This window comes from Sciurus vulgaris (assembly GCF_902686455.1).
Source record: "Sciurus vulgaris genome assembly, chromosome: 4".
In the NCBI taxonomy this organism is placed as follows: Eukaryota; Metazoa; Chordata; class Mammalia; order Rodentia; family Sciuridae; genus Sciurus; species Sciurus vulgaris.
In genome coordinates, this window is record NC_136464.1 from 5,193,025 (window position 1) to 5,208,051 (window position 15,027).

General features: G+C 51.4%; 1 protein-coding gene across 1 annotated transcript in view; it reads right to left on the reverse strand.

The window, feature by feature from the left end:
* The window catches only part of DOCK1 (dedicator of cytokinesis 1), a 490,559-nt gene that overhangs the window by 10,293 nt on the left and 465,239 nt on the right, over nucleotides 1-15,027 (reverse strand). Inside the window, 3 exon segments of the mRNA XM_079137291.1 lie at nucleotides 1,349-1,547; nucleotides 5,692-5,837; nucleotides 11,083-11,220. Of these exon segments, the coding sequence (XP_078993417.1) occupies nucleotides 1,349-1,547; nucleotides 5,692-5,837; nucleotides 11,083-11,220 (483 nt within the window).

Below are 15,027 nucleotides of genomic sequence, written 5' to 3' on the forward strand. Positions count from 1 at the left end.
AAGTTGCCCAGTCTGGCCTCAAACTTATGATCCTCTTGCCTCAGCCTCCTCAGCAGATGGCATCAGCACCCTCTGAGTCTCACTGCTTGACCCCAGTGCCCGAGTACTTCATGCCAGCCTCTGGTCAGTGCCTCGTGGGCCTGAAGTCCTTGGGCACCTGCCTGCTGCACGGAGACACTGGAGCCCAGCTGCAGTCAGTGCACATGTCCACAGGCCTCGGAGGGGGGCTTGCCTTCCTAAGCCATGTCACGGCTCTGGCCTCTGCCTTGTGCCTCCACACAAGCAAGCAGCATGCGACTGCAGTTGGAGCCAGACGTCGTTCTTTGGTTGTCGAGATATAAACAAGCAGGTAAGTGTCTGATGGGAGTTTTAGCCCCTTCTGAGCCTTTGATGAAGCAATCTTTCAGTCACAGCCAAGCCAGAGCTGGCCAGGTCAGGAGCCACTCAGGGAGTGCACTACTGGCCACCAACAGGCGAATGACCACCTGTCTCCAGGGAAGGTGGCTGCAGGCCTGACCTCATCCCCAAGCCGACAGCCTGTGAGGCCTTCTCTTTGCTTTCATTCTGTCCTCCAAACAGCACTTTCTGAAGCAGCCTGGGCCTCATTTTTGCACTTGGATCCCAAAGACTATGGTGTGCTTCTGTGTGGCTCAGCCCTGGCCTGCCCAGAAGAGCAGGCCCTGTGGATTTCACTGTCTGGAATGGAGGCCACTCACTGGGATCTGTTTTGAATGTCAACTCACCAGCACATGTCCTGCTAAGTCCCAGCAAATCCTTACGAATGACGGCCAAGAGATTTGGATGTGGAGCAGAAGAGGCGTGAGAATGACCAGGAGCACAGGGCCAGCTGCTGGAACCGAGGGAGGGGTTCTGGGTTCTGGCTGAGTGGATTGTAGCACTTGGGCATAACCATGGCTCAGAGATTTCTGGTCAGGAAGGGGCAAGGGAGAGGCACTAGCTGGCATGCAGCAGGCCTTTCTGACAGGAAGAGTGAGCCTGCTCCTCCTCTGGGATGCCAGATGCCGGGATGCATGTGGCAATCAAATCCAACTGCACTACAAAGAGCCTAGAAATGCCAGGGCCCTGCTGGGGAGCCACCCGTCTGTGCCCCTTCAGGATGGAGGGTGGATGGGAAGACAAGCATCCCCGGAGGAAAGAGGCCTCTCTTCTGGGCCTCCAAATGCCCTACTGTGTAAGATTATTCATGGATAGGGTTTAGGGGTCCCCCAGGTTCTCAAGTTTACCCCAATGTCAATAAAATCCAGTGACAGCCCCAGGAGCTACGTGAGGAGCAGAGGCAGGTCCCGGATGCTCCCGCGGAGCAAGGCAAGTGCCCCAGGTACGTTACCGTTTCTGAGAGGATGACAGCCTCGGACTGTTGCAGGGAGATGTCGGCCGGTTTGAATTCTTTGTCAAACACCTCCTGGTGCTTGCTGTTCCTTTTCTCCTTCTTTTTGTCCTTCTTCTCCTTCTCTGGGTCGTCCTTGTCCAGCTTGTCCTGGGACCTGGAGTGCATTTTCTTTGGCAGCAGAGGCTCCAGGGCGAACCTAAAGAGGAGGGTTCTCTGAGTCAGTGAGGCCTTCGTAGGACAGCACCTGCTCTGCCCCCCGCGGAGCTCTGTGAGGCCACTCGCAAGGCAGGCTGGCGCTGGGTGAAAATCGCAGACTTCGAGAAGGAAAGCGAGGGCACGGAAAGAGAGGCCAGGAGAACGTCCGCCCCTGAGCACCCAGGGTGAGCACTGTGTGCGTTCCAGTGAAGGAGAGAACAGGAAAGGGACACTTGGCGGACACAGGGACATGCGACGTCTGGGCGGACACTCTGTGATGACCTTGGGAATCTCTGTTGAGTTTATGATGGCACTTTGGGTATACTGAGAAATCATTGTTAGATTCACAAATACAACAAGGAAAAGCACGCACAGGCCAATGAAGAGGAATTTCTGGTAGCTTAATTCTGACCACGTTTCTCTGATGGAACTACAGGGGTTGCTCCCGCGGACAAGCCCTTGGGATGGCTCAGTGGGAAGCAGGGGGATTCCGGCTCACAGAGGCCTGGAGATGCCTGGACTCTTCAGTCACAGGGAGCCAGAGACCGAGCACCCGGATCTGAACCTGGCACCTGCTCGAGGGCCTTGACATCCTGGTAACTTCTGTGAGCCTCATGTTCTCATTCAAAGGGCCTGAGGACACCACTGTCCTCTGCCATTGACCACCAAGCGCTGGTGTCAAGTCCCCTTGGTGGTTAGACTGCTGGGTGAGCAGATCTTGCACTAAGGCACTTGGCACAAGGCTAGAGAGCACACAGTGACACACAGCTGCTCGGCTGCAGATGGCCGTTTCAGCACAAGATGGGAATCCCTGATCTGCAGCTCCTGCTCAAGAAAGGAGTCGGAGGGAGGGCCCAGAGGGCAGAGTGTAGGAACACCCTAAGAGCCTGACAGTCTAGAGGCCAGGTGCCACCGCTATGGCTCACGCTATTGTCAAACACAGCACGTGAACACAGCATTTAAAAAGACGTGCGATCTTTTAAAGGAATCACGCTCCACCAGTAGTAGAGGAGAAAGAGCCTGTGTTCCGATTTCTGACGAACATGTCTCCCGCCACTCCCCCCGTGTTTTAATACGTGCATTGTAAGTGTGCCCCAAACAAGCTCTTTAATCTGTGGTCTCCACATCACTTCCACATAATCCAGAGCAGGTCAGCAGGAGGGGCTTCCTACTCTCTAGCTGCCCAGTGTCCAGGGGGCCCCAAACCACGAGGCAGGGTGAAATCCAAACCCCGTGGTGAAGACCCAGCCAGATCCCCAGCTGGGCCTTGGAGCCCCCAGACCTCACAGCGACTTCCACACCTGACTCCCTCCACCACCTGCAGAATCTACCGGCTCCTTCAAGGGGACAGTGATTTCACAAGAAGGGCACTGAGAAAGCCAGTCCCTGTTTCCTCCCAGCTGTGCTTTCTCTTGAACTATTCTGAACAGCACAGTTGGAACAAAGCCATGACAGAAACCTGGTTCCCCAACACAGGATGTGACCCTTGCAAATCGACCCTCCAATGGGCAGAAAGTGCAATTTAAAGTCCACTGAAGAGGCAGCTGCAGATGCAGAGAGCAAGACTCACATCTCCTATGTAGTGATCCCCCCCGCCGACAGGGCTATGCCACGGGTCTGTTGATGAGCTGCGTATAGCACTTAACAGTGATGGTGTTGACCTAAGCGTCGATGGTGGCTGTTAACATCACCAAAAGAGGACGTGCTGCGTGGAAGAACACGCGGCTATGAAGCCCGCTGGTCCCAGACCAGATCTGAACCTTCCACTCCTCTAGACTCCACTGCCAGCATGTAGGACAGTAGAGGACAGAGACTCCTGTCACACAGCACCGCAGGGCAGGCAACCAGCAAAGGACACAACAGCTTGTGGGACCTTGACTCTTCAGCACATAAATTACAAGGAAGAAGAAAAGTTCAAGTGGACGGAGAGAGACTTAGAGAGCCAATGTCAGCCAAATGCAAGTTAAGGACCTGCCTTGCTCTTATTTAAAAAATATGTTTATGACAATGAGAGATTAATACTATTTCATGATAATATGGAATTCCTATTAATATTCTGTGATCATAAAATGATAGTTACATTTTCTAAAAATGAGTTCTTACCTTTTCAAAATTCAAATTGAAATTTCTATGAATAAAATGCTATGATTCTGAGATTTCTGGCAAAATCAAGTATGTGGTAGGAGTGGGTGGGTCCAGGTGGGAACGAGACAGCCCAGAGGTTGAGGCTAGCTGATGTGGGGTGGGGCATCATTAAATTATTCTGCCCACTTTGTGTATGTCTGAATATATTCCATAATAAAAGGTTAAAAAAACTCAAAATCGTTGATGAAATATACCAATATTGACGTTCGTCATGAAAACATTTTGAGATGCCTGGACCTTGCAATAGGACACATATTAACCAATAAATCAGCATCTCTTGGTGTTTACTATTATCTCTAACACATTATAAGCAACACCAAAATCTTCACGACTTTATTCTAGGTTTTGCTTGAGACAATTAAATGAGCACAACAAGGATCATGGACATCTTCCCGCTGAGGAAGGAGAACCACGCTGTTCACTGTGCAGTTGTGACAGCACATGAGGGACCAAGAGAAGGACAGACAGGTGGCCTCAGGTTTGTCACATTAGGAGAAGCCACTGTGGGCAGCGTGAACTTGATTCTGCATGTAACCTGTGCCGCTTGAGACCAAACCCCATTTTTGCCACATTAGTTAGATAGTGCAGGATGGTGACCCCAAGAATGAACAAAACTCTGGGTTCTAATAAGATGAGTTCAAGGCTAAGACAAACGCCTGCTGGGGTGGAGTCTGCTGAGTGCACTGTTCTCTCCTAAATCTCCACAGCCACGGCCTCCTTCCCCTGAGGGCTCAGAAGCCCAGAAACCTCTTCCTAACTAGCCTGGAAATTCTCTTCAAGATCCATTGCATTAAATTCTGTATCAGTCTTGTTCTAAGTGACAGACACACAAGATTTAACCATTTCTGAATTGAGAATTTTGTATGGGTTTGGCCTTATAAGTATCAGACACTGATAAAAATCATTCTTAAGAAAAAATGTGGCTATAGCTTGCAACTCTGCACTGGGCGCATTGATCTTTGGCAACAAAGGGCGCTTAATGTTGATCTGCCCCTTGGGACTTTCTGGAAGCTTGCGTGGGCACGTGGAAGAAGCTGAGGGTTGGCTTAGGGTGCCAGGTTGCAAAACACATGGGCTTGGAAAAACACGTGGTTGCCCCTCAAAAATATCCAAAAAGACCAATTTGAGGGCTTTGCAACTGAGCTGATATGAAGGCCACAGTGCATGCTCGGTGTTAGTTCACTGGTCTCATTAGTAGGTTCATGGTCCCTCTTATTTACTCTGTGCTCTTGGGAGCAAAAATGGGTGTCCCCTGTGGTCTTGCAGAAAGAACATGGCCCAAAATGCCACTTATTTGTGTTCGGGTGGCCGCTGCCAGGGACAGGGGAGGAGGAAAGGGGGGTCTGAGTTAAGGGAGCAGTTTCAATTTCCTGAGGTGAAAGGGCCCTGTTGTTGGTGACGGTGTCGACCATGTGAGTGTACTTGATGCCACAGAACCTCAAAACGGTCATGAAGGTGATTTTATGGTGTTTGCCACAGTGAAACAAATTGAAAAAAATAAAGCTGGTTCTCTGGGACAGTCCTAGAAAGTGTGGGACAGACGAACATTCTCAGAAGTATCCAATGTACCAGCATTTCCCTTCAAAAGAAAGCAAACTCATCAGAAACAAAAGTGAATAAATAAGAAGCGTCGCTCTCCAAGATAATAGGAGGCTTTACATGCCAGTCGTCATGTGAGCCTAACTAAGTGCTGTGGCTTGGTGGGCAAGAGGAGGCTGCCCCAGGTTGGGCCAGGCCAGCGCCGCCCTGGAGGACGCCTGGAGGCCAGCAGGAGATGAGGAGGCCCACACACCCTGCGCAGCATGCTTCTCCCCAGGCCACCCACCAGTGGGTCTGAAGTCTGATGGAAACCTTGTCCCAAGTGCTACCCGAGGTGAGGACCCCTTCCCAACCATCACAAGACCACAAGGCACTACGCTCTGTTTCAGAGGGCGCCCACGGAGCGACTCCTCAGTGTGGTAAACGACCCAGGTGCTGGTGGCCCTGCGGAGCTGACTCACCCATCGGAGCCGGGCCTGGAAGGGGTGCTGTCAGAGGAGAGCGAGGAGACAGACGCCACGGACAGCGGCCGGGACGAGGAGGGCATGGTGAAGGACCGCACCATGGACCGGGGACGGCTGCCTCTCCTGTCATCCAGACTTGAGGGCTGAGAGAGACAGAGGGAGAGGTGCGTGACGCCAGGCTGCTGGACTGAGCCAGACCCCAGGTGCCCACACCGTTGTTAACACTCACTTTCTTGTTCTGAGGATGAAAATGATGATTATTTATTTTAGTGTCTTTTGAAACCTGATTCAATGTAAAAATACCAGGAAGAACCTTCTTGGTCTTTTCACTTTAAATTCAGTCTTCTTTACCGAGACCGAGCTGCACCAAGGTGCTCCACAGAAAGCAGGGAGCAGGAGGCGCAGCGTAAGACGCTGGCTTAAAGAGCACCGCAGGTCCCTCATCCAACCCTGCACATCTGTGCCCGTGGGTGCAGCAGCGCCTACGGAGCCCCCACCGCCGACTCCTCCAGCTAAGAAGGGGCTCCTGCCACTTACTCCCCTGAGTGATGGGGCATGAGTCGGAGGAAGCTCCTCCACTGCTAAGCAGAGGACGGGCCTTCTGGGAAGACGGTCTCTGCGTGAAACTGTCCATTCCTTCAACCTCTGGTACAGCACTAAACCCAGGGTCACTGAAATGCAGCTTGTGCCCCCATCTTTTTTTTTATTTTAATTTTTTTTATTGTAAACAAATGGGATACATGTTGTTTCTGTTTGTACATGGAGTCAAGGCATACCATTTGTGTAATCATACACTTACATAGGGTAATGATGTTTGATTCAGTCTGTTATTTTTTCCTCCCCCCACCCCTCCCACCCCTCTTTTCCCTCTATACAGTCCTTCCTTCCTCCATTCTTGCCCCCCTCCCTAACCCTAATTCTAACCCTGACACTAACCCCTCCCACCCCCCATTATGTGTCATCATCCGCTTATCAGCGAGATCATTCGTCCTTTGGTTTTTTGAGATTGGCTTATCTCACTTAGCATGATATTCTCCAATTTCATCCATTTGCCTGCAAATGCCATAATTTCAACATTCTTTATGGCTGAGTAATATTCCATTGTGTGTTTGTATGTGTATATATATATATACATACCACAGTTTCTTTGTGCCCCTATCTTACGAGCCAGGACAAGCTGGTGTTCCTGCATCCTGAGCAGATGTGGTACACCTGGGGCTGCAGCAGCTGCACAAGCCCCCCACCCTGAGGGCGCAGGAGCCACATTCCCCTGGCCATCAGCTGCTCATGCTACCACCCCATCACTCACAGGTGACCTGCGCTGGACCGTGGTTCCGGCCCTTGGGAGGGAAAACCAGGTCTGCTTCTTAAACATGTGACTCTAAATAAAATATGATTCGATTTTAAATCTATCTCCTAACAGCAAAAAGTTCAAAACTACAGAAGGGTAGGTAGGACTTGGCTGGTGTCTTCTTAAAGGACCAGATAATAAGCGCTCCAGGTGTGCGGCCTCACGGCCTCTGCAGAAGCGACTCCACCCTGCCACCATGGCACAAAGGCAGCCGTGAACCCTACGGCAATGGGTGTGCTGCGAGCCAATGAAGCTTCATTCACAAACACAGGCGGCGGCCAGGTTGACCACCGCTGGTCCAAAGCAACATGCAGCTAGACTGTGCCAACAGAGAGCCTCCTGCAGTTAGTGCCCGGGACAGTGCCAGTGGGCATCTCCATGGAGACGACCGTAGGACCAGCACTTACCGATTATTCCTGGTGTGAAAGGTTCCCATTCGCAACCTGGAGGCTCAGGGCTGACGCCCCTCCTTGCCTCAGCTTTCTGCAGCCACGTCTCCTCTGCCTGAAGGCTTTCTCCCCTCAGCCCCTTGGCTGGACCCAGGGCCCTTTTTGCTTCCTTGCTGTTCCTAACGATCCAGGAAAGTGCTCTGCCCTGACCACTCACCGGCACCGCTGCACGTCCTGCCCACCTGGGCCCTTGCCTCTTCTCTGCCACCTGCAGGCCTTGACCCATTTTGAGTGGGATTTGCGGGCAGCCTTGGTCTTTCCAAACCCACACAGTCCCTGGCCATTTCTCCCACAGGTGCACCAGAGAGGTGGGCTTGGGAACACCCGCCGCTCAGCCGCCCCCAACCTCTGTGTAGCGGCTGCCTTCCCACCTCCCCTGGAACCTGCGCTGACTTACTTCCACATGACCCCTTTTGGATACAGGTGCGGGAGAAAGGAAGGGCCAGGTGAACTTCTGCGGCCCAGAGGGTGCCGCCTTTGCTCCAGCACCTGCTGGGCACGTGGGGGAGCTGTGCCCAGGAGACGCTGCTGGGGCGCTGCAGCCAAGAGCCCCACCGCTGGGAGCACCTGCCCACAGCGGACGCGTCACCAGGTGGGTGGTCTTCCCCATGGTCGCAAGGACCCAGGCAGTGGGCAAGTGGTGCTAAGGAGGGAGTCAGTCAGGGGCCAGGAGGTGGATGCTCCGTGAGGACAACCTCCACCTGGCCCTTGGGAGGGCTAGAAAGCAGCCTGGAGCTTCCCGCCACCAACCACCAAGGGCCAGCCATGTCCCTTGGAAGGCGACCTGGAGCCTTTCGGGATGTGAGCAGACCTGGGATGGATAAGTGAAGGAGGGCGGGGTGGGGCTCTGGTCAGGGAGGGGCAGCCACTCCTGGAGCCCCACACTTGCTGGACCTCACAAGGCAGCTGTGGCTCCACTGCGCCACTTGCCTCCCAGTTTCCTCCTGATTGAGCAGAGCCTCTGGAAAATGGAAACGGGGCTTTCATTTGACTCATCTGAAGTAAGTACAGCCTCGCCCGGTACCGGCAGGTGTCACTCCAGGGCCAGGACTCCATGAGGGAACTGCTGTCCCCTTCCATAAAATAAGGACGCACTCTAAGCCCCTGCATCCTTGTAAGCACGGAGGAAACCAGCCTCCCACCTCCAGGGTGGTGAGGATCAATGGCTGGTGCAGGTGGAGGCTGGAGGGCCTGGCACCTGGGACAGCAGCTGCGTTGACCTTGCTGCTGTGCTTTCTGGCCTCAGTCAGTCATTTCAGTTGTCCTCACAGGAGCAACCCTCTGGCCCTGCCCAGGGCCTCTGAGTTTTGCATGGTTAGCCCACGGAATCATGGACGAGGTGGGGATTGGCTGAAATTAATCAAGGTGACCAGTGCTTTGTGAGAAGCAGACAGTTTCATGGTTTTCTGAAAACGTTTCTTTCTACCTGTTATTCAACTAGAGGGAGAGCTGAGCAATTGGAGGGAGGGTGGAGCCAGGAAAGGCCCCCCTGCACCAGATTCGAATCAGAGGCACAAGACAGGATGAGGAATGTACAAGTTTTCACTGGCACAAAGGCAGAGGCAACTGTCTCCTGCATGCAGTGTGCCAGTGTGGGCCTGGGCTGAAAGCTGCCGGTATTCATGTGGCCTCCCTCCCCAGGCCTCCGGGCCCTGCTTATTCTGGGAATGGTGGACATTTGGAGCTCCAGGACTGGCAAGGTGAAGGCCGAAGCGAGGGGAGCAGAGGGTCTGTGTGTTATGAGTCAGGGTGTTCAAATCTGGGCTTAGGCTGGCTCACAAAAATGGACAGAATGGTTTATGTCTGTCCTTTGTTTTATTTATTTATTTTTTTATTTTTAAATTCTTCCTTCTGGAAACAGGATGGTATCATATTGTTTTCCAAAGTATTCTGAGTTGCTTATAAGCTTTGAAGCCAGCCAACATAGGAGGGGCACATCCCAAACTGCTTTTATTGTCGTACTTCTCAGAGAATGCAGACCATGGGCCTGACCCCAGCTGCTCAGAGAAGGCTGGCTGCGGAGCCTCTGGCTGGAGTTCTAGGACCCAGGACACAGGAAGGCAGTTCCTAGGGTCACAGCACCAAGGGAGGGAAGTACACCCTCAATTCTGCTCTGGATCACCCTCCCAGCAAGACTCCCTGACCCTGGCCAGAGGCCCTGGCTGCCCCACAGAGAGGACAGGTTTGGTGAGGATGGTGGGAATTGCTGACCTGCAGCTAAGGGCAGCTGCCTGGAGCAGAGGACACCTGTCCTCAGGTAGGAAGACAGTCCTTCACCTGCACATCACCACCCGCTGCTGCTCTTGCTCTTCCCCCACCGAGAGCTGCAGCAAGCTCGCTCAGAGATAATGGTGACGTGCACAGTGAGCCTGACACTTCTCTGTAGTTTTGGAAACAAGCGTTAAACGGTGGCTGGAACAGGAAACTTTTCACTTGGTAAGAAACTTTGCAAATGCACAAGTGTTTATTTCTTAGAAAGAATTAAACATGGCGTCAAACTTTGAAAGAGCTGCCTCCTGACACACTCTGGAACTCTTCTTGCCACTCCACTCTGATTGCAGTGAGCTGCAAGCTCCCAAGCTATCAAGCGCTACTCAAGGATTCTGACTTGCAGGAAGGGTCCTCCAGCGCCCCGCGGAGAGCCCTGCTTTCCAAGCCTATTTACTGCGGAGGCTCCTGCTGGGCTGCGGTCCCAGCCTCCCCCTGCTGGTTCTCAGGGTGTCATTGTTGGTTCACAGGCTCGTGCCCAGGAATAAGGACACCCTCATGTGGTGAAGGCCAGGCCCTGGGCTTGAAGACGCAGGGCTCAGTCATGGCCGGCAGGGGCTCATCTATGGAAATGAAACCGCGCGGCTTGGAGCTCGCTAGAAACCCCAGCGGCTCTTGTGCCGTGCTCCCAACCCCAGCCCTTTTACCAACTCCTCGCAAAAGTCCATTTCTGCCCCTCATCAAAGGAGTCTGCTGCCCCTGATTGCCCAGGATCTTGGAGGCAGAGTGATTTTCCAACTGCTGCCCTTGATTCCTCTTCTGCCCAAGGCGTGCCTGTGTCCCTTGACCTGCCATTCAGATCCCGCCTCCTCCTCGGCCTGGGTTATTTCCGCTTCATCCCATAGCTGAGCCTTTGGCAATGATTTCACACCTCAGAAGCCCACCACTTTTCCCCTCATGGCACGGTCGAGGTTTTGACCTTGGACCAGGCATGTGCCCACCAGGGCTTTGGGGTGTCATGAGGGATGTTGCCTGAGGCGGAGTTAGTCCTCGTGTGTCGTGTGCCTGTGGGAATGGGCTCCGGCGGCCAGCCAAGCCACGTGGTCTCCGTGAAACTTCTCCCTGGCTCCGTGACACCAAGGGCAGACGGTGTTCAGAGCAGGTGAGGAGGGTACATGGGGGTCAGCAAGTCCAGGAATGCTTACCCACACTGACATTTCCAGTTACTGACGCGAGGATGCCAGAGGCCAGCCAATGGGCTAAGAGGGCGGAGCTCCCCTGAACCCCTGCCACCTACTGGGCATTGCATGCTCGTGTTGGCTCCCTGCTCCCCAGGCCCATCACAGCCGGACCCCTTCTCCTGGGACTCTGCCCACTTACCATGGTACGGACGCCATACTGCTTTTCCACTTTTTCCTTCAGCTGCTTGAAACAGGCTTCCATTCTCTCGTGAAATGGCCTCAGTGCCTCTGTGACTTTGTCTCCATGAATCCTGATCCCTTCGGCCAAAAATGGAATCTGAAAAGCACAAAGGTGTCGTTCCTTATTCCTCGGTTAATGGCCTAGAGAGAGCGCTGCGCCCCAGGGGAGAGCGGAGCCTGCTGAAATGTACCTGCTTCCAGATCAAACCGACTGGTTAAAGTGGCCAGCAGGCTGCCGCCCCCAAAGACCCACATTCAAGTGAAACGCACTTGTGTCTGAACTGGATGTGTCCAGGTGGCTCTGGGGACCCTGAGCTCTCTGTTACCTGGCTCAGCTTGCCTTTGTCCCTCAGTCCCAGAACAGACATTCCCGTGCATCCTTCCGGAGTTTTGGGAGAGCTGCACTTTGTTTAGACGTAACTGTTCTGTTAGCAAAGGGTCACGTTAGAGCACAGGCATTTTTTTTTTAGGTAAGAACGTTGCCTTTACAGGCAATTGAGAACCTGACTTCAAAATACAAAAATCTAATTATGTGTGATCTATAGTCCTGAAGGATATTCTTGTTTGGAAAGGAAAACTAAATTTATTCTTCCTTAAAACTAAAAATAATCGCTTCTCTGCCGACTCTGCTGTCACAAGGTATCCACGCCAACACTTCACTTCCAAGTGTGGAGACGACGCTGACCTTTAGAGGCGTCACAAGAGACATTTTCATTCTCCCAGTTGCAGAGACCCCAGAGCTGCTGCTGGTGGAGGTGAATGTGAGAACGGCCTCCCTTTCTGTCCCTGGCCGCTGCTCCCACCCAGTGCTTGGACTGGGAGTTAGAAACTCCTCAACACAATCAAACTAACAGATTTCCTCTTAATAATTGATAATTAAATCAAAAAACTGATTAAAAACAGATTTCCTAATATGACAGAAGACCAAGCTGTATGAGCAGATTTATTAGCAAGAGGGATACTAAGTACACAATTGAATTTCATGTGAACGAATTCAAGAAATCCTATCAAGATGAATCAACGCATGGAATGTACTTGGTTGCCATTTATAGCATGCAGCTGCTGCCTCTCTTGGGACTCCAGGAGACAGGGAGCGGGCGACCCCCACCTTGTTCTAGTGTCCCCAGCCTGTTCTGAGGCTGCACTGGCACGGAAGTTGGTTTTGCTGACAGTTGGGCCTAAACCCGAGGCACATGCCAGACCAGTTATCACCAAAAGGACGGTACGCAGGTGAGACTTTAAAATAGATAGGACATTTTAATATTCCACATGAATTTCTCATGCAGATGGCAGCTTCCCTGGGGCTGGCCACAATCTATTCAGGGCCAGCAGCAGGAAATGCTCACTGTGGTCCTTCTGCTTCCTGAGCCCTGCCTTGGGAGATGACAAAGGCAGGCTAGACCTCTTTGGTGACATGGTGAATGTGTCCTTCAGGGTACAGAGACAAGCCTGGGCAAGAAGGCTGCCTCAGGGAGAAAGCACGGCCTTCCTAGATACTGACAACATTTTAAATTCAGAATGGCCTTTCTTAAGTGTGAAAAATGCAATCTAATCATTTCTGTGTTTTGTTGGCATTATAAAAACTCTTAATTGGTAAGATTCTTTACATCAAAGGAGTTGCTTGCTGAAGGGGAGTTGGGGACATCTGGTTGGGCGCAAGTATGGCCTGAACTACAGTTTGGCAGGTGAGAGTTACAAGGTGCAAGAATTCGTGGTTCTCAACAGCCTTGAGAGTAACTGGAAAAGACCTTCCTGTAGGGTAGGATCTGGCCCCTGGGGTCTATGTCTATTCAGGGCTGAGCTGATATGATTCTAAATGAAAGAAAACAGAAAATTGTCCTGTGTAAATACACTGACTTACGAGATGCTTCATACACAGAGAAGAAGACATGGGCCTGGACCTGAAATGATCTTTAGAGATCCTTTAGTTTAATGTTCAGCCTACAAAATATCTCAGAGGTATGATTTGCTGCAGGTGAACCTGGATCTGCATTATTCCAGAGTTTCCAGGAAGTTAGAGAGGGCAGAGGAGGGCCTCAAAGCCACACCGATAGTTGTTCAGAGTGAGCTTGCACTCTGATAAAAAGGCTGGCCTCCTGACGGGTGTGCTGCAATTGAAGTTTGGTCCTGTCTAGTCCCTGTGCAGTCCCAGCCCTGCCAGCAGCACAGAGCTCTTGGAAGCACCAAGCCTGAGGATGATGAGGGACTTTGGTCTTTCCTCTCTTGCACATTTCAAAGGGGCAATGTGTACACATCACAGCAGTTTAACGTAAGACCGTCCAGATTCATCTCTGGCTACTCAGCCATGACAGGTGCATTCAGGGGAAGACAGGCTGAGCCTCTGAGGAGGTGGCTCAGGACTGGGTGTCAGCTGCTGACCTGGAAGAGACTGCGGGTGGCCCAGCCTCCTGCATGGCAAGGAGCAGCCAGTACCATCCTCCGCTTCAGAGACAGCAAGCAGAGCACAGGTGCTTCCTGGGGCTGACTAGCCAGGCTTCACCAACGAATGTCAGCACAGAAGATAAGCTTGCACATCAGCCATGGAAACTCGGCAAGTAAGTTTTGGGGCTCCCAGGAGGACAGCCCTGTTCTGCCCTGCCAGAGTTTCAGGAAAAACGCAAACCAAATGAACTAACAAGCAAAAGGAGAACAAAGCATTCCGATAACCCCGAAGTTCTAATTTTTAATGAACACATGACTCAATTACTGATATTAAGATATGCCTTTTCAAAACATTTGCAAATGGAAGCAAAATCACAGGTGATGTTTTGAATATGTATTTTTCCTCACTCTTTGATTTAATGAAGTTGCTAGAAAACGGATTCTTTCAACTTTTCTGTGAGCTGCTTTAAAATTCACTCTTTAATATAGTTATTAGGGGTGATGACAGAGTGCTGACATAAAGTTGCTCTCTGGGGAGCAAATTATTTTCCTCTGTAGGACTTGAAACTCTTAAAATCCAATTTGCTGTAAAAGCTTACGGGGGAAAAAAATCAATAGAACTTTTGCAGACAAAACTAGTTTTTGTGTTACAGCATTCAGAGGAATTTTGAATTTTGTATCTTTTAGTTTCTATGGCATCTAAAATGGAATCACTTGAAACTCAAAGTCCCACTCTTTTTAGTAATGGAGACTGCCCACATAAGGCTTACATTTGCAAAGAAAGCAGCATGAGCATGGGTCTCTTCCTGTCATCTCAGAGGGATCTGATCACAACATACTTCCCAGGCAAACAAGTTTAAGGTACATACAGATTAATGGTAGAGTCTGAGTATTCCCTTTTGAGTGTGATTCTGTGCGTGCGTGTGTGTGCGTGTGCGTAGCTGAACACCCATAAACGTGGCTATTATAAAAAAAGAAAACAAAGATGTCATCCAGTCTTGGTGAAGATTTGGAAATGAGGGCCCATGCATCATAGCTGGTGAGAATGTAAAATGATACAGTCCCTGAAGGAAATTCAGCAATGACACAAAGAATAAAACAGCACTTTATAAGATCCATGAGTTCTAGTTTTTTGTATATGCCACAAAGTACTGAAAGCAGGGACTGGCACAGATATTTGTGCACTCGTGTTCACGGCAGCATCATTCACGCTAGCCACAGGCAGAAATAGCCCAAAGGTTCATCAATAGATGAAGCAACAAACACGTCGTGGTTTATCCATATAATAGAATATTGCTCAGTCCTCAAAAAGAAGGGCATTCTGGTGCATGCTGCAGCAGGTATGAACCTGGAAGCCCTCTGCCCAGGGAACCAGACCAGATGAAAGGGCAGATGTCCATGAGTCCACTCAGGAGAAGTTCGCAGAGCCACCAAATCTGTGGAGGCAGGAAATAGAATGGTGGGGCTTCTGGGGCTGGGGAGGGTAGAGGGAGCTGTTGGATGGGGACAGTTTCAGCTTTTC